General features: G+C 41.3%; 2 protein-coding genes across 7 annotated transcripts in view; both read left to right on the plus strand.

The window, feature by feature from the left end:
- Window positions 1-12571, plus strand: LOC136649567 (probable 2-ketogluconate reductase). 4 transcript variants are annotated; one of them, XM_066626292.1, is made up of 7 exons: window positions 48-135; window positions 1937-2159; window positions 5279-5693; window positions 8472-8643; window positions 11037-11212; window positions 11697-11793; window positions 12221-12571. In XM_066626292.1, the coding sequence occupies exons 2-7, from the start codon at window positions 1980-1982 to the stop codon at window positions 12372-12374; spliced, it is 1194 nt and encodes a 397-aa protein (XP_066482389.1). In that variant the 5' UTR covers window positions 48-135; window positions 1937-1979; the 3' UTR covers window positions 12375-12571. The 4 variants fall into 4 exon arrangements, with proteins under 4 accessions (XP_066482391.1, XP_066482392.1, XP_066482389.1 ...); XM_066626293.1 differs by having other exon boundaries at window positions 5309-5693; XM_066626294.1 differs by lacking the exon at window positions 1937-2159 and having other exon boundaries at window positions 1-135.
- The window catches only part of LOC136649568 (probable 2-ketogluconate reductase), a 27793-nt gene continuing 21069 nt past the window's right edge, over window positions 12559-19282 (plus strand). For 2 of the 3 annotated variants that reach the window (XM_066626302.1, XM_066626296.1), the window contains exons 1-2: window positions 13246-14371; window positions 16913-17084. In XM_066626302.1, coding sequence (XP_066482399.1) covers window positions 13975-14371; window positions 16913-17084 — 569 coding nt within the window. In that variant the 5' untranslated portion in view covers window positions 13246-13974. Of the gene's footprint in view, window positions 12627-13245; window positions 14372-16912; window positions 17085-19282 lie in introns of those variants that run through there. The other variant, XM_066626297.1, reaches the window with a different exon arrangement.

Consider the following 19282-nt stretch of genomic DNA (forward strand, 5'->3'; position numbering starts at 1 on the left):
CGAGGCTCCCCCGCCCCCTGCGCTCACCAACCCTCCCCCATGCGGTCAGGCAGGGTAGGAAGAGGCTGGCCGAGCTGCTTCACTGCACGTTTACTAGGAAGTCACTTGCTCTGTGCTCAGGGGGCTTACTCTCAGGTAAGCGTGTGGCACGCTATGCACGTCTACTCAGAAAGTAAGTCCCAGTGTAGTCAATGGGGCTTACTCCCAGGAAAGTGTGGGTAGGATGGCAGCCTAAGTGCACAATCCTATGCATGTCTATTCAGAAGTAAATCCCGTGTTCAGTGGGGCTTACTCCCAAGAAAGTGTGGGTAGGATGGCACCCCAAGGGCACAATCCTACACATGTATATCCCATTGTGTTCAGGGGGGGTCTTACCCCCAGGAAAGTGTGGCTAGGATGGCAGCCTAAAGGCACAGTCCTACGCATGTCTACTCAGAAGTAAATCCCATTGTGGTGGTGATTTTCAAGCTTTTTCATCTCATGGCACACTGAGAAGGCACTAAAATTGTCAAGGCACACCATCAGTTCTTTGGCAACTGATAAGGCATGCTGCGCTGCCAGTTGGGGGCTCACATCTCCCAATGGCTCTACTGATAAATGACTCTCCCACAGCACACCTGCAGACCATTTGTGGCACAGTGGTTGAAAATCACTGCACTAAGTTCCCAAGAAACATACTAGTTCCAGTCTGGAAGTTTATCCTGAAGCTAGGTCTGTACAAAAGTACTATCAGTAGACACTGTGTCTGCATGAAATCGCCAACTCAGCTGTTTGCAACTCATGAACTTAGTGTCACTTCGCATGCCCAGTGTTTCAAGCAGGCACCCACTGAGTTCTGAACTTGTACCTACTAAAAGTGTAATGCATGAGCAACCTCACTGCCGGAAGAGGGAAAGACTGATATTATAAAGACACAATCTTTTTCTTACAGTGAGAGACCTAAGTACTAAATACATCAGGCATTATTTTTAATTGTTGAAATGACAACTTATACATGGTACCAGTAATTATTTGGAGATTGGGTGTAAGGAGGAATTCCTTCTCATGCATGTGTTGAGCTACTACTATGAACTGACATTGCATATGGTATCCCATACATCATCATTATTATTATTATTATTATTATTATTATTATTATTATTATTATTATTATTAACAGTATTTATATACCGCTTTTCAACTAAAAGTTCACAAAGCGGTTTACAGAGAAAAATCAAATAACTAAATGGCTCCCTGTCCCAAAAGGGCTCACAATCTAAAAAGATGCAAATGAATACCAGCAGACAGCCACTAGAACAGACAGTGCTGGGGTGAGGTGGGCCAGTTACTCTCCCCCTGCTAAAAAAAAAAGGAGCACCCACTTGAAAAAGTGCCTCTTACCCAATTAGCAGGGGTTAATACATAGTTAATGTGTAGTTACGTTCACGTAGCCAAGTTAGCTAAGGGACCTTTGAAGCACAAAGAATTATCAAAGGACAATGCAACACTAGTTAAACATTGTATGCTGTAAGATCAGGAAATATCCTGAGGTGACCTCAGTGTATCAGGAGCAAGGAAGTGGCAACAAGATGTAGGTATCTTGTTGTCTTGTGTGTTCTATGAGATACAGGAAGCTGGACTAGATGGGCCCTTGGCCTGATCCACTGGGGCTCATGTTCTTAAACAGCATACAGATTTGTGTAAGTTTAATCTACTGCTCTTTCAGAACTAGTAAACTAGTTAGAACTGCACCTGTTATCAATCTACATCCTTAGTTGTAATGAAAATGATTTATTCCAAGTAATTATTTTTGCTGCTTTTTTCATAAGAAAGGGCATTTAGAAAAAGTGCAGGTTTTACTCTTACTTCCTCTGCACCCCAAAGCTTTTGTTGTGCCCAGTTGTCCACAAAATTTTCACAACGCCAGCTGAGATTGAAATTGTTGTTTCTTGGACAGGAATGATCAACACACCATGTTTAAAATCTAAAACACTGGGATTATGTTAAGTGTTCAAGCATTCTCCTTGGCACGGCTTGTACACCTGGCTGCTGCCTGGGCAAAACTTCCTGACAAGCATTTGACTAAGAGGATAAAGAGAAACATTTCTTGCATGCAGAGCTGCAGGACTGGACAAAAGAGCACTGGGAGAGCAGCAGCACTAAGAGCTTGCCAGGCCAAGGTTAGTACCAGGAAAAATAAAAAAAACCAAACTATTGTTCCTGGTATCTTATTTATTTTTTATTTATCGAATTTATATTCCATCTTTCTCCCCGAAGGGCACCCAAGGCAGCTAACAATCGAGATTAAAATACAAAGCAAGATGAAATACAAATAAACATTAAAAAAGAACAATTAAAAACAATTAAAACCCTATAAATGCAGTCAGCAGATAAAACACACAGTAAAAGACATAATTTGTAAAAGCAGCCCTTATAGGGTTTACAAGGATTATAATCTTACAAAGATTAAACAATGGTTTGAAGACAGGAAGAACGATGGTTAGCTGTTGAATATATTCTGGAGGAAAAAATGTTTTGTTTGAAGGCAGTGGTTGAAATGTATGAAGACCTAAGAGGTCAATAATAAATCTGATTTTGTGGTCAGATGAAAGAATGCAAACATCTCCTTTGGCCTTGGAAACTTAGGAAAGATTTTTAGAAAGTCGCTGAGAAATATTTTACTTTTGCCTGATCTTGGGGAATATTTGTATAAAATGTAGACTGTGTTCCCACAGTGGACACTTTAGAATGAGAGCCATCATTCCTCCTCACCTGGCTCTTTGGGGAGCCCATGCAGAAATAGAATAGAAAATTTATTTGTCATTGTACCCATATACACAAGTACAACGAAATTAGGTGCTTTTGCAAGGTAAAAACAAGACCCACACAAAACAACAATATAACAAGTCAGACAGACTCCATATACAATCTAAATTGCTAAAACTCTGTTCAACATATCTGTTGATATCTGGAAAACTCTGTTCAACATATCACTGTACCCCCGCATTTAATCTAGACACTGCGCTGGGATAAAAACTGTTCTTTAATCTACTCATTCTTGTTCTTATCGCCCTGTATCTTCTTCCTGATGGCAATAGTTCAAAAAACTGATAACCAGGATGCGAGGGATCTCTCAGAATTTTTTGGGTTTTCGACATACATCTTGTGCTATAAAGCTCCTCCAAAGAAGGAAGGGAACAGCCAACAATCCTCTGAGCAGTGTTGATAACCCTCTGGAGCGCTTTTCTCTCTGCCACTGTACAACTCGCAAACCAAACAGAGACAATAAGAAAGAATGCTCTCTATGTAGGTGCGATAAAAAATTACCAACAGTGTCTCAGACAATCTTTGTCTGCTGAGGAGTCTCAAAAAGTACAACCGTTGTTGGGCCTTCTTGACCAGAGCCATGGTGTTTGCGCTCCATGTCAAATCCTTCTTCATGATGATCCCCAGAAACTTACTCTCGTCCACCTACTCTACACAAACGCCCTCAATACACAAGGGCCGAATATCGGATTTTCTTTTCCGATAGTCCACAATAAACTCCTTAGTCTTATTGATGTTAAAAATAATGTTATTGTTTTTGCACCATAAAGACAGCCGTTGTACCTCTTCACGATATGCAGCATCATCTTCAGAGATGAGCCCCACTATCGTGGTGTCATCTGCAAATTTAATGATTTTGTTGCTGGAATAAATACTGGTGCAATCTGAAGTGTAGATGGTAAGCAGTAGTGGACTCAACACATAGCCCTGTGAGGTTCCCGTATTGAGAGTCTTGGCAGAAGAAACTAAGTCCCTTAATCTCACCCTCTGAGGGTGATTTGAAAGAAAGTCCAAGATCCACATACAAATTGGATCTGGAAACCCAAGATCTTTAAGTTTAGATATCAGTTTGTACGGTATAATTGTGTTGAATGCAGAGCTAAAGTCCACGAAGAGCATTGTTAATAGGTCCCCCGCTGCTCTAAATGAGTTAAAGCAGTGTGTAAGACGGTGTTTATAGCATCTTCTGTTGATCTATTTGCCCTGTGTGCAAACTGATATCTATCAAATGAGTCTGGAAGACAGGAGATGATGTACTGTCAAACTAATTGTTCAAAACACTTCATAATAATAGAAGTGAGTGCCACCGGTCTATAATCATTGAGGCTACTTATAAAGGACTACTTTGGCAGTGGAACAATGGTGGAAGCTTTCAGACACGATGGAACAATGGCTTGGGATAGAGACCGATTGAAAATCTTAGTCAAAAGCCCAGCCAATTGGTCTGCACAGTCTTTTACCACCCGGCCGGAAATGCCATCAGGTCCGGTGGCCTTCCTTGAATTTACCGCTTTAAGTGTCTTACCCCCTCCCTGACTTGGGCAGTGTCCAATCACTGTGGGTAAGACTCTTCCTTAGAAATGCTCCTTAACAATACTCCTTGAATTATGTAACTAACAGTGCAGCCCTACGTTTGTCTGTGTGGAATTAAGTCCCATTGTGGTCAATGAGGCTTAGTTCTAGAAATATATGTGTAGGACTGCAGTGTAAGCTCCCTGAAATGATACATAAATGTGTTGTGTTCTGATTCCCATGCTATGTAACGTAAATATCTAGAGAAAGTAAAGCAAGTGTTAGTAGACCCTTTTCGTTATGGAGTTTTTGGTATGAGATCATAGTCATGCTACAGGTCTAAATCCACAGGAGCAGAAAGGTGTATTCTCTTAGTAATCTTCTAACATTATGCCCTTCACATAATTTATCTGAGTGGCTGACAGCTGCTCTAAATATTGGAGTATGAGAATCTTATTTATAGGGAGCCCAAACTGTTCAGTGACTTGTCCTAGAAAAATTAAACCTGCAAAGCTCTTATTCCTATAAAACAGTTACTGTATGTGACTGTTTGCAGCTGGGTTCTTTATGCAGAAGCTCACATAGAACCAAAACTGCATCAGTGGCTCATCAATCAACATGAAGGGCTGCCATTACCTGTGGATCCCACTCTGTTCTAGCAAGAACATAGTTGTCTTACATGGTGGGTAATGGATACAACTTGTCCATTCTAACAACGTCTGATGGCAATCACTGTATGTTTACCAAGTCTAGGTTCATGAAGATAGAGAAAGGTCTGATTCTGTTGCAAGATAGTGTTTGTTCAAGACAGTGGAATCTGTCTTGGCCAGGCTCTTATTTGATATAAATACTGTGTAACTTAGCAGATTTGAAATGCTAAGCATTGCATCCCTGCAGATTTGCAAACAGGGATTTAAGAAAGGCATCCAAACAACTCCTGACAATTATTTTCTCTTTCCAGTTGAACACTTTTCATCACCCTCTTTTTCAGAGCATGGGAGAAAAAGAACTGCCTGGTGTTTTGATCTCGGAAGTAGGAGGAACATTTGGTGTACTGGAAAGCCATGTGGAGTTCCTCAAGAAACATTTCAGTATCATCCCCATGAAGGAGTTTCACAAAAACAAGGAAAAACTGCGTGAACAGATCACATCTATTTTCATCTTTGAGCGCAGGCCTCTAATTGATCGGGAGCTTCTTGAAAACCTTCCCAAGCTAAAGGTGGTTGGAAATTCAGGGGTAGGCGTGAATCATTTGGACTTGAAACTGATTTCTAGCTTTGGAGTAAAAGTCACCAATACTCCCCATGCTGTTTCTGACTCCACAGCAGACATTGGCATGGCCTTAATGTTGGCATCTGCCAGAAGACTAGTGGAAGGTAAAGGGATTTTTTTTCTTTATATGTTATTTTAAGTCATGGTTGTCTGAATTCACTATACTCTTCTCATAGCTCCCTTCTCATTTAAACCTTATGTCCACAACATTCCTGTGGACCCAAATTATTTTTGACATTATCCTGAATATAATATTTCTGTGTCAACTGTTGTACCCCTCTCTCCCTGTATCAGCTGCAGTTAGCAAATTGAGTCCTGTTCCAAACACCCTCTGCATGAGGTTGAGACATCTAGTAGTCAGGCCTTTACCATTATGGTAAACTATAAATTGATCCCTAAATTATGGAACAATCTGCCAGAAGAAGTCAGAAGGTGCATTTCTCTCTCTCTCCATTTTCTGGCTCTTGCTTCACAGCAGGAAGTTATACTGGATTCCTTTGACCCCCCTCCCATTCTGTGATTCCATAGACTGGAAAGATTTGATCACTAAACTCAATTTTATAGGTGGGATACTGAAGCTAAGGAAGAGAAAAAGAATTTCCTAAGATTATGTAGTAAGTCTGCAACCCTCAGTGGTCCATACTTCTGAGTGTGCATGTTTTGGTGGGGTAAGGTCGTTTTCCAAGCAGTCAGATAATTTAGCAACATATGTGGAGCTGTGGATTATTGTTCTGTGGTATTTTTATTTTCTCACAAGGAAACCATTTTTAAATGGAAGCATTTTGTTTTCCCAACACTCAGACCACAATAGGTTATTATTGAAAATGTGATTCTTTCTAAAGCCTTCTTCAGATGTTCCAGAAATGTGTAGAATTCTTGGAGGGTACCTGGGATATTGCCACACTAGCTCCATCCCCACTTAAGACGCATGCACTTAGCCCCATTCTTGCCCTCTACACACGGCACCTGGAGTGATAAATAATGAATGTGGAAAGAGTTTCTTCCTGGGTTAAACACTGAATGAATGGAACGTAGCACTAAGTGTGTGCATCCATCAGCAGTAGTGGGCTTGTATGGCACAATCCTGGGGGTTCTCCACATATTGCTCTAAACTAGAGGTTCTCAAAACAGCCCTAAAGGCTGTTGCTTGATTTATAAATGCCAAGGGGTGTGGCTATAATGGTGATTGGGCAGCAGTGTTCCCCCCTCCCCGCACCCAGTAGCAGCCTGTTTAACCCTTGATGCACATAGCCTAACCTACCCTGTCATTTTCGCAATCCAGCAAAAATTGGGTCTCAATCTACTGGCGGGTCCCGGCCCCATGGTTTGGGAACTACTGCTTTATACAGTCTTGGAACTTGTGCACAGAGCTTGGGGCTGTTATGAACACGAGCGTAAGATAGTGCCCATAGATAATAGAGCAGCGACTGTTGCCCTGCACATTCCTGATCTTGGAAGCTAAGCAGGGTCAGGCCTGGTTAGTACTTGGATGGGAGACCGCTTGGGAATACTGGGTGCTGAAGGCTTATACCATAGTCTTTCAAAACTGAAGGTTGCCAACCATATTGAAATGGACAATAAGACTATGCCCCTGCTCCTAACAATTTATTCACCTAAGTGATAAGTAAGTCCCACTGAGTTCAGTGAGACTTAGTCCCAGGAAAATGTTATTAAGGCTATGGCTTTAACGCATTTTTGCCTGGCTCACACGTGTATACATTTGGTTGCGTATATGCAGCGTTGCATATCCCTGTTGCGTATATGCAACGTTGGGCAGAAATGGCTTAACTAAAAATTGCTTTATTTTTAGCTAAAGCCACAGTCTTAGGGCGCAATCCTAACCCCTTATGTCAGTGCTTTCCAGCACTGGCATAGCAGTACCAATGGGACGTGTGCTGCATTCTGCAGTTGGGTGTCACTCACAGAGGCCTCCTCAAAGTCAGGGAATGTTTGTTCCCTTACCTCAGAGCTGCATTGCCCTTATGTCAGTGCTAGAAAGCACTGACATAAGGGGTTAGGATTGCACCTTTAATCACATTTTCCTTAGACAAAATCTAATTGAACTCAGTGGGACTTACTTCTAAGTACATATGCATAGGATTGGGTTATAATGAAAATATAATGAAAAGTCCAATTTGCTAAATTAATCCAAATGAGCCTGTCAGTGAATTGGAATTTATATAGGTCCAACACTGTCAATGGGAACTGCACTGTGGTGCTTTCAAAAGGTCTTCTCATCCTTTGTAGCATCTCTGAATTCTCCAATTATACACTACTTCACAATCACTGACCACTATTGGAGTGGCAGAAAGGGCATTTAGAAAAAATGCAGGTTATCAAGGGTGTAGTAGCCTAATATAACTAGAACAAGGATTAGATTTTCAGTGAGATCACTTAATAGTCCAAAATTGAGCTTGTTGCTGTGTATCAGGATGTACCAGTGATTTAGCCACTTGCTTTTTCTTGTGCGTGTGCCAGGCATGTGCGTATAGAAACACCCCCCTATTCTTATGAGTGCATCTCTATGAATTCTAAGTAGAAATGTTAAGTGGAAAACTGTCTAAACTGAAAAGAAATTGTCTTTAGGCTTTCAAGTAGTGTAATTTCTGTAGCCACTTAATCATGTTTCTGCTTTCTGAACTAAGGCCCCAATCCTATCTAACTTTCTAGTATCAGTGCAGCCTCAGCCCCAAGGTAAGGGTACACATGTTCCCTTATCTTGAGGACCCCTCTGTGACTGCCTCCCCGCCACAGGATGCAGTGCATGCCTCATTGGCATGGTTGCACCGGCACTGGAAAATTGGATAGGATTGGGCCCTAAGATACTACAAGTGCCAGACCTCAACGTCTCACTTGCTATCCTGTGGTTTTTGTTTTTTTAGGTTGTTGTATTGCAACATCTCCGCATACTAAGGATTTTGCTGTTGACTGGTTAGGAACAGAAGTCACTCGGGCTACCCTTGGTATTATTGGAATGGGCAACATTGGATATAAGGTGGCCAAAAGGGCAAAAGCTTTTGATATGACCATTCTGTATCACAACAGGAACCGCAGGTAAATGTGTATTGAGAGTGTACAGTATTTCTTTGGCATATTATGTATCAGGATTTATGTTTCAAATTTTATCAGAAGCATCTTCTTGAACCTCTCCAGATCTCTACAGCAGATTTCTGCACACTTTGTTCAATCTACATGTTATTGAGGATGAGTGGTGATAAGAGAGCAGAACAATGAAATCTATAGTTGAGATTTTGAGCTGATGCTCATGACCACAGTCAAGGTGGAAGAGTCAGCATGAGGTGGATCTTCCTGCTAGTATTTTCAGTAGGAAACTAGTGATTACTGGATAGTAATTTCCAGTGTTGTTATATGAAAAATTGATTCACTACATACACATGAAATCCTCCAAAATTAAAAGGTAAATCACAGTTTCTCAGATTTTGTTGTAAGCTTTTCTATGCTAATCACTGTTTGAGATAGACAGCTCAGATGTAATAATGTGAGAAGTGGTACAATGTAGCATTTTCTTCATCATTTGAAAATCCCACCTAGTTTTTCTGTCTTTCCTCTTTCTAGAAAATATACTTGATGGCACCAAAAGGCTAGCAAAAAAACAGCAGTTTGCTCTTGGCAGGGAAAGGGATTCCTGGGAGAAGGCTGAATGACAAAGGGGAGTAGTGCCTAGTGGTTAGCGTGCACACATTCCTTCCCGCTTTCCATTTACTGGACTAGCAGCTAAATGGGGAAAAACCTTCGTAGATTGTATGTCACCACTGTCCAGGCTACAGGCAGGGGAGACAGTCTGGAGGGGGGAACCCTCCCAGAAGAGCACTGAACCCCAGAGGTTCTTATTAAAAATCACACACCCAATAGCATCTGCAGAGCAAAAAGACATGACAACCCACTGAGAGCCCAATCCTGTGCTTTGGATTGGCTGGTGGGTAGCGTAGAGAGGACAGGGGGAGGTATGCTGGGGGCGGGCTGGAGGCGGGCCGGGGGGAGGCGGGTCCATGGAGCTCTGCTCTGTAGGATCCAAGGCGCTTGGGTAGGGCGCAGAGCCCTACACGAGTGCCTTTACCTTACAGTCAGCGGTTAAGTGAGTAGCCCCATTGCGAGGCTGCTTACCTTACTTGGGGGAAGGGGATGAAAGTCCCCTTCTCCTGAGGCCCCTCCCACAGTAGCCCGGGAGGCGCAGGATCCAGCGGCAGCCCTTTTCAGTGCCGCCGAGCCTGGGTGCCCTGGGCAGCTCAGGATTGGGCTGCCCGTTACTGATGAAAATGGAGTAGGCAGACAAAGGGTCAAAATGTAACTCGTTTTTTTAAACTCTAAACAAAAAGGGAATTAAACAATATAGGAGAAGTAGGTAATGAAAGTAGAGGCAGGCTAATTGAAAATGCCTGAGCTTGGCTAGGAAGCACAAAGAAAAGTTTTCACCAAATAGATGCATAAACCGGTATTGCCCAGCAGATGGAATTGGGATGCTATTCAAAAACCCTCCATCCACACATACACACCAACAGTTTGTGCATTGGTTAGAGTCACTTAGCAGACAAAGCAACAAAAAACTATTTATTTTTCACATTTTTATACCGCCCTCCCTCCAAAGAGCTGAGGGTGGTTTACACAGCTGCTCCCCTCCTTTTGTCTTCCCAGCAACCCTGTGAGGTAGGTGAGACTGAGGGAAAGTGACTGGCCCAAGGTAACCCAGGAAGCTTCATGGCTGATGGGAGATTTGAACCTGGATCTTCCAGGTCTAAGTCCACCTCCCTAACCACTACACCACACTGGCTAATTAGATGATCCCTCGTTTAAGCAACTTACATTGCTCAAGAAATCTTGCCCTATTCCCCAGTCTTTGTGCTTCTGACTGAGAAAGTGGCTGCTCCTCTCTAAGCTTCCAATGAATCAGTCAGTCAGGTGTCTGGCAGAAAACATCTCATACTTCCTGTGGGCTGGGAAACTCTTAACTTTGCTTTGATGATGTTGTCATCACCATGGTTAAACATGGTTAAACCAGGGAAACGCCTGGTCACTGCACCCCACTCCCTTGAACTAGATGGACATTTTTAGCTACCCAGTCACTAAGCACATGCCAATCCTGTTTGGGGGTGGTAGACATTCCAGCCAGGAAGAGAAGCCAAATTCACATCCAGCCCATACTGGGGAATAATAGAATTTTCAAAAAAAGACAAAGGCTCTTGCAAGATGATGTCTCCACAATTTTTTAGGCTGCACAGCAGTTTCTGAGGAGTTAAGTGTCCAGAAACATAGGGGAAATACAGGGCATTCATCACAGCTATTTATCTTCAATATTGGTAATCAACACATGAGACAGGATACACAAACATTGTATTGTCATCTGATTCAAAACCTATACTAAAGAAAAAAAATTTCTAAACCAAAAATACAATTAAGAATCTGTTGCTTCTCCCATTTCTTCCCTCCAGGAAAGAGGAAGAACAGGCAGTGGGTGCCATTTACTGTGAAAACATAGAAGACTTGCTCCAGCAGTCTGACTTTGTGATGCTGGTTGTGAACCTGACACCTGAGACACACAAGCTCATTGGGAAAAGGGAGCTAGGATTGATGAAACCCACTGCTACTCTCATCAACATAAGCAGAGGTAGAGTATGTGACTGCCCTCATATGACCTTTAGCTCTTCTTTTAGTTGATGTTTTCAGAAACCTCTTTCAGAATGTTTTCAGAAAATGTAATTTTACATTTCTCCAGGTTTCTTTTTCTCTGGTTTCTGTGTAAACTGCTGCATTTCACCACACTAGTAAAAGAAAGGTTTAGGCCATCCAGTTCTTAGTGTCAAGCTGGATTGTCTAGAAACCAAGAATCTCAAAACTTTTGGTGAATCACCTTTTCTTAGGGGAGGGGGTAATAAAAGCATGTTTGAGAAGATCGTGTGGAATCACCCTGTGTTACTAAAAAGCATTTTATTGTTGCAATCCTAAACACACTTCCTTAGGTGTAAATGCCATTGAACATAGTGTTATTTCCAAGTCAACATGCATAGAACTAGATTGGAAGACTAGGGGCGATCCAGCTCTTTTAAGGCCTATTTTCTTGCATTTTGATATTGAAATTCTCTCTGAATTAGGTGCAGTAGTTGATCAAGATGCTTTGGTAATGGCACTTCAAAATGGAATTATTAGGGCTGCAGCATTGGATGTAACAGACCCTGAACCATTGCCAAGGTAAAATGAAAAAGAACCTAAATCATTCTTTTATCCTGAATTAATCAAGTCTGATAAGGAATAAATAGAATTATATTTTAAATTGGTCCAAACCTGATTCAAGGGGGGAAAGTTAGATATAATTGTGCTGCATCTTCTGCTGTCTCTCCCCTCCTTCCCTAATATCTGATTTCTGTGTAGGCATGAGCAGAATTTTGAAGGGGGGATTTTTTGTTCAAGGTTTAGGCAACATAACCTAATAGTACTTCTGTAGAAAAGAATGTGTACTTTGATTCAATGGACTGATAACCTAAAAACACATATTCATAGGGGCACATACTACCCACTAAGGAGGAAAGTCAAGTCTTTTCCAGTGCAGTCACATGACCATTATGCTATCTTCCAGTTGCTGTGTCATCTCTAATATTCTGCCCTGCCTTCCCTGCAGAGATCACCTGCTATTACAGTTGAAGAACGTTATAATAACTCCCCATATTGGAACTGCTACTGAGCAAGCCTTGCGTATGATGACAGAAGAAGCAGTAGAAAATATCCTGGCTGTTCTCAATGGTCTCCCCATTCCTAGTGAAGTGATCCCCTAGTGAAGTGAATGATTTAACGGAGAACATAAATAATCAGTGGCTAATAAGCAACAGGACGCAGACCTTTAAGTAACAGTGCAACACAGCAATCACAGAATAACCTGTTTTTGGATCATGGTGTCACATCTATATATTTGAATCTTGTTCTATATAGTTGTATTCTTATCCAAAAGGACTAATAAAGTTATTGAACCAAAGCTTTTGAGTGTAATGGCTGGCAGACTGACTCCTTGAGCCCTTTCTATACAAGAGGTATGCATGCATGCTATTTGGAGAACAAGAAATATGTTCGAGAGTGTAGTTGTTGCTTAAAAGAACAAAGCACAGATTTATAATATTAATTTTCAAATAATATCACAAATTAGTAAGAGACTATAACTGAAGACTACGTGGGCTTCTATTGGACATATCACTTACAGGATCAGCCTGAACCCTCTCTCGCATTCTTTAAATGGAGAAATGTTGTATCCTTTGTCATTATACTTTTCATGATGTGTTTGAAGTAATATGGCTCTGACAGCATCTTACTAATGGTGATTGGTGCTTTTTAATAGTGTCAGATTTAAAAGTGCAACAGTGAGCACACTGCCTTCATTTGTGCCTGATTTGCTAGGTGACCACAATCATTTCTGGTTCTGAATAAAACTATTGGCTGATCGCTGTTGGTTAACCACATTCTCAGATGTCTCATGTCAGGTGAAAACCTGAACCTATTAATGATTAAAAAAAATAAAACTTAAGTAGCATTGTGCAACAATTAGGGTGAGCAGAGAGAGAGAGAGAGAGCAATTTTTAAGATTCCATAATAGAGTTTATAGTTCTGCTACATCAATATTGTAGTTTTTCTGTTAAGTCCATTAGTAGAACTGATGGTCATTTGAAAAACAAATACTATTTAGTATATAAATAATAATTTTGTTAAGGGAAAACTGATGTTAAAAATCAAAGAAATGTGCTTCATTCAGCCAAAGCAAAAATATAGGTGGTGTTTTAACGACAATGAGTACAACCACATTTAAACACTTGGAAGTCTCTTTCATTTCTACGGAAGAGTGTTAAGCATATCTTTCTCTCCCCTCTTAATCAATTGTTCTTGAATAGGCTTACATTTGGCTGGATTATGCCAAAACTTCTCAAGTACAAAGGCTTAAAAATTAACTTACTGGTAATAAAATTAAGTGTTCAAAGTTCAACATGAAAGTCCATGTTTCATTTTGGGAGATCTCTTCAGTCAACAGAAATTCATATTGGGTACGTTCAGGTTAATTTTCAGAGTTTTCTTTTGTCTTATGGTTACTTTGCTTTTATAGGTGCTCAAAAGGAATGATACTGGACTTCAGGTTATAAATAGTATTTATTGCACAAGTTTTGATAGTTTAAGGACTGAGCGTTGTGAAATTTGTATTTTAAGATATGACTGAAGAGAGGCTTTCATCTTCTTGATATATTTCTGTTACTCTACCAAGTACATCTGTTCTGGTTACATCTGCAATGAAGGAATAATATATTGGACTGGATCCATAGTTTCCTGTCCCCATAAGAAATCAACCCAATATATTTTGTTTATACTTTCTACTAGCCAACAAGCTTATTGCCACTTATGCTTTTACAGATCATGGAGGAACCTGAGCTGCCTGTTCTACTGGTTAATGAAGTGGGTGGAGCCCTTGGTGTCTTAGAAGCCCATGTGCCATTTCTGAAGAAGCACTTCCATCTTATTACCATGAAGGAATTCCTTGAAAGCAAAGAATATTTTAGTGCAAAGATCAAAGCTATTTATGTATGGTGGCACAAACCAGTCATTGATGAAGAGCTTTTGAAGAGTTTGCCTAACTTAAAAGTGATTGCAAATTCAGGAGTGGGGATGGATCACTTAGATTTGGAACTGATCTCTGGTTTTGGAGTAAAAATGGCTAGTGCTCCCTATGCTGTCTCGACCTCCACTGCAGACATTGGCATGGCCCTATTGCTGACGGCTGCTAGAAAACTAGTTGAAGGTAAACTTTATAGTGCTGTGTAGTTTTCTTCATCTCATACATATTTGCTTTGATTGTTCAAGAAGTATTTTCATAGCAACAGTAGATAACTACCTTAGATGCTCACCTATACAGCAAGAAATTTCTGCCAATAAATCAAGCTTAGATCATCACCTTGCTTTATCTGCAAGGTCACTTGGGCCAGGGCTTTTCAAGTAAGTTGGGACACAGGAGAAGCATTGCAGATATCATTAGAGGGCTGTTAATCACCATAGTAACTTCCCTGGCAAGTTGCAGACAACCTTTTATTCTGAGAAAAGGCTAAAGGCTTCCATTTAAATAAAGCAAGCCTCTTTAGCAGATCCTGCTGCAGCCTTGTTCCATTTTGCAAATGCTTGGCAGAGGGCTGTCTTTTTAAACACCAGGATTTAATCCTTGTTTCCATTTGAAACAAAACCCCAAGCTACAATTCAGTGCACCATTACTTAAGAATAACACTCATGGAAAGCAATGGGTCTAGTTCTGAGTAAACAGGGTTACAACTATGTGTAGCTGCACTTGCTCACAGTCATTCCTTGTTGCTTGTCCCTGTGCTGTGAATTGAATTGCACACTTTCAGTTATATGTTATATGTTGAGCCTCTGCCTTCACACACCAGGTACCTTAAAGAAGGTTTTGTTTAATGGTTCTCCTGCAGTGGTTCCCAACCTTTTTTCACTTGCATCTCTTGGTATCCCTTGGCATCCCATTTCCATAAATTGTACCCCTTATATTAGCTAAATGTTTGTAATTAGTATGAATAATAAGTATAAGCCCTCATCTCTTCTTTATGAAAACCCATACTTCACATATGGTATCACAGTATCTTCTCTTTTTATTTGTTTGAAGAACTGAAGACTAAGCCTGTACACTGTTTTGCACCAGAAGTGTCCTGAAAAATGCTTGGTGGTTGATCACTTTCCATATTATGTTTCAGCTTTTTTACTGTGCTGGTTTTCAATCACTGACTCATACATGAATTGATGACAAAAAACTAGCTATTGGTGAGGCTTTTACAGCCAACTAGCTACCTCTCTTCCTGCCTGCCTTGCTGGCCCTGCAAGGCATTCTGGAGTACTACCTGTCTTTTTCTTCCATTATTCAATTCTTTTTCAAGTACCCCTAAAGGTCCTACAGAGTACCCCTGGGGGTACATGTATCCCAGGTTGGCAATCACTGTTCTACTAATATGTTGTTTACAGTGCACTTACTCTGATAGTGTTTACAAAAAGGTTGTGAAGACCAGAATTTAAAAAGTTAAAGAATAAAAATGTATCTTATGATGTTTTACTATTGTTTAATACGTTAGAGACTGTACAGTTCTTAGGTAACAATTACTGGTAGGTTATTTTTCAGGATTTGGCCTCAGATAAAATCAGACAAAACTGTAATCAGATACCCCCTCTAAGTTTTTTAAAAAACAAAACCCTGACTTATCTGAGGGTCATAAAATGTTCTATGATTTTTAGCTTAAGACCTGCCCTTGGCTTATCTGTGAGATCGACTTATAGGTGTGTGTGTGTGTGTGCGGTGGTAGTCTGATCCGAAGATTCACTATAAAACATCAAAATCTTGTACCCCAAAGATATCAATGAAGCAAAAAGGTTCAAAAATATCGTTAACATATTGAAAACATTACCCAGCCTTCCCTCATGGTGAGAAGTCCAGGGACAGTATGCTTACTCAGAAATCAGTCCCACATGCTCAATAGGCCTTATTCTTAACTAAGTATATATAAGATTCAGGTCTTAGTTTCATTTGAGTATTTGAGCTCTGTAGGTTTTTGTAATAAATGTTTATTTACAAATTGCAAGCAGAACCAATTGTAAGCAAATAGATTCCTATAGGAAGCAGCATAATTGCTAGTCTTGCTTCAGAGACACCAAAGCAGTAGCAGAAAGTTCTGCAGCCACTTTCAGTCCAGCAGCTCCCTTTATCCCTTGCCTGTGTCAACGTACAATCTCTGATAAATGTCGCATTCCCAAGGCAAAGAGATTTCTAGCCTTCAATAACACAGAGTTAATGTTCCTTAAGACCCTTGCCAAACCATAGCAATAAGCCCATTCAAGCCAGTCAAGACTGTTTTCTGAGGTAGTCAGATTGAAGGCCTCTGTGGATTGGACAGAGGCACAGATAGGGACAAAGCCCCTTGCACTCTACTGTGATCCTGATTTTTTTTTTTTTTTTTTTTTTGGGGGGGGGGGATCAAGCTACTGTTGACCAAAGAGAAACACCACCCATAAGGGGTTTAGATGTCCCGTGTAGTTTGGTCCTCAGAATGCAACACTGTGATCACTCAAAAATTTCACTCTTCAGAATATCTGTCTTCACCCTGTGCAACTTCCTTGGGAATATACTTATTGGCTTGAAAGCAAATCTCACTGACTTATTTCTAAGTAAATGTGTTCAGGATTGTAACCTGAAAGACAGACACAAAAAGAAGAGGTAATTCCTCTAGGTACAACACAATAATTTTACTATTCTTATGTGCTAACTTTTCCCCTTTATTTCTTTATTGCTTAGGTTGCCAAATTGCTGTTTCCCCAGACACTGAACAGCTCCCTATTAACTGGTTAGGAGATGACATCAGTGGTGCTACTCTGGGTATCATTGGAATGGGCTCCATTGGATACAAAATTGCTCAGAGGGCCAGAGCTTTTGAAATGAAAATTCTTTATCATAACAGGAACCGAAGGTAAACTTCTGACCAAATTCTGCATATGTTCAATCTGTTTTTACTCTGAATTTCGTAACTGTTCACCTGCACTAGTTGGCATCCTTCAGTCTCGGAAGACTATGGTGTCACGCTCTGAATGGTGGTTCTGGAACAGAGTGTCCTCTCCAGTGCGCAAAGCCTGGGTAAAGTAGGTATGGAGGATAGGCTGTTACCCATGCAGCAAATCCCCCCTCTCCACGTCGCTGAAATGGTCCAATGGAAAGGCAGAGGCCAATACGGTTGGTTCCAGCGGCGTCGCAGGAGTTGCCAGAACGTGACTGTGTTCAGCCATGAACTGCCTCAGGGACTCCGGCTCCGGATTTTGCCTCGAGGTTGACTCCTGAAGCCTTTTCCATAACTGGATGTAGCCACAAGGCAGTGGAGGTTTGGGATCAGAGTTTTCCTTCTCTCAGATGAGCTGCCTTCCCAGGCTGACGAGCCCCATCTACCCGGTGGCTGTTTAGTCGCCTCTTACGACAAGTACAGCCAAACTGAGAGCCTATTCTTATCCCCAGCCCCCAGGGGAAACCTGCACTAACTTCAGCATTAATTAGTTCATAACATCAGCACACACAGATCCATTGTGGGTTATCAGCTTCTTATCCAGGTGTGCCAGCTGTAGGTAAAAATACAGTTCTTTGATCCCATAGGAAGCAGAATATATGTTCACCTCTTTGAAGTTGTTTTATCTCCAAATTTTCCTTTCTCTCTGAAAGATATATGTCTGTGTGAATGAGAGAGGTGGTTAGCAGGTCCTCGGCATGGAAGAAATTAGTCCTTTTTCCAAATCAACTAATCTTCCCTTTGTGGTGTGAAGGGAGACTAACGGATTCGGACTAACTGCTTGGAAGAATTCGGACAACTAATGTGAGAAGTAAATGCTCCAAGTAATTATTAGGGCTATTTCATACAAACCAAGTTCTTTCTCTCCCACGCACACACCCTAGTAGTCCTGGAGGAGTGTGCATTAGAGCTTAAAAACTGACCGATAGCTCTTGAGATTTCATTCAAATCCTGTTTTGGTCTAGAAGAGGTCATACCAACCATCCTGTCCTCCCACTTTTGGCCAGGAGATGATCCATTTTTTACAGCTGATCTCTAGCCCATTATGACAACTTTGCTGTTGCTGTGGTTAATTTTTTCTTTGGAGCGGTTTCCAACTTAGGGTGCAATCCTAACCCCTTATGTCAGTGCATTCCAGCACCGACATAAGGCCAATGAAGCTCTGAGGTAAGGGAATAAACATTCCCTTAATTTGAGGAGGCCTCTGTGAGTGACACCCAACTGCAGGATGCAGCACATGTCCCATTGGTACTGCTATGCAAGTGCTGGAAAGCACTGACATAAGGGGTTAGGATTGCGCCTTTAATGTTATTATCAGAATAGAAATGAGGCATTACCTCAACACCACCAAGGGTCATAACTATCACTGAAACTAACCATGTTTAGAAATCAACTTTTCCCTTTTTTAACATTTAGTAAGACTTATCTCCTGGCATAATTATGCTTGCAATAAGGACCCAAGTTAAGTTCTCCTAAATCACTTGTTCCAGCCCATGGTCTGTGGACTACAGGTGATCCACAAGACCCTGAGAAGTCGTCTGCAAGGTCTCAGGAAAAAAAAGATTGCCTTCTATCACTTCCAACATCTCAGCGAGTGAAAGCTCCCCCACAGATTACCCGAGAGGACAGAGAACGAACTGCTTGCAGCTGCAGTGGCACTGAATGTCAGCTGTGGGTGAATGTCATGACTGTGGGCGGTCTCTTCTCCACCCTCTCTAATAGTCCATGTGGGAGCACTTGCTCAGGAGATGCTTCCCCATGCACCATCAGAGGGTGGAGAATAGACAGCACACAGCTGGCACTTGCAGCATCTGACTAAGTGAGCGTTCTCCAGCGGGCACCTCTGCTGCTATCTCTGGTGACCCTTTGCAGTGCACTTGCTTGGTGAGATGCTGGAACTGCAGACCACTACTCAGCACACTTTATGGCTGCTTTTCAGCAACCAGCGCTGGAGGAATGCATATTTCACCTGTGGGGCAGCCCAATAGGATTGGGCTGTTAGATTGCTAAGGACTATAATTAAATGATAAAACATTAAAATGAATATCATACATGTTTAAGAATATAATATGAATTAATCCAAAAATTAAAATGTTTGCTGTTTTCATGTCTCT

The sequence above is a fragment of the Tiliqua scincoides genome, chromosome 4 (genome assembly GCF_035046505.1).
Source record: "Tiliqua scincoides isolate rTilSci1 chromosome 4, rTilSci1.hap2, whole genome shotgun sequence".
Taxonomy (NCBI): Eukaryota; Metazoa; Chordata; class Lepidosauria; order Squamata; family Scincidae; genus Tiliqua; species Tiliqua scincoides.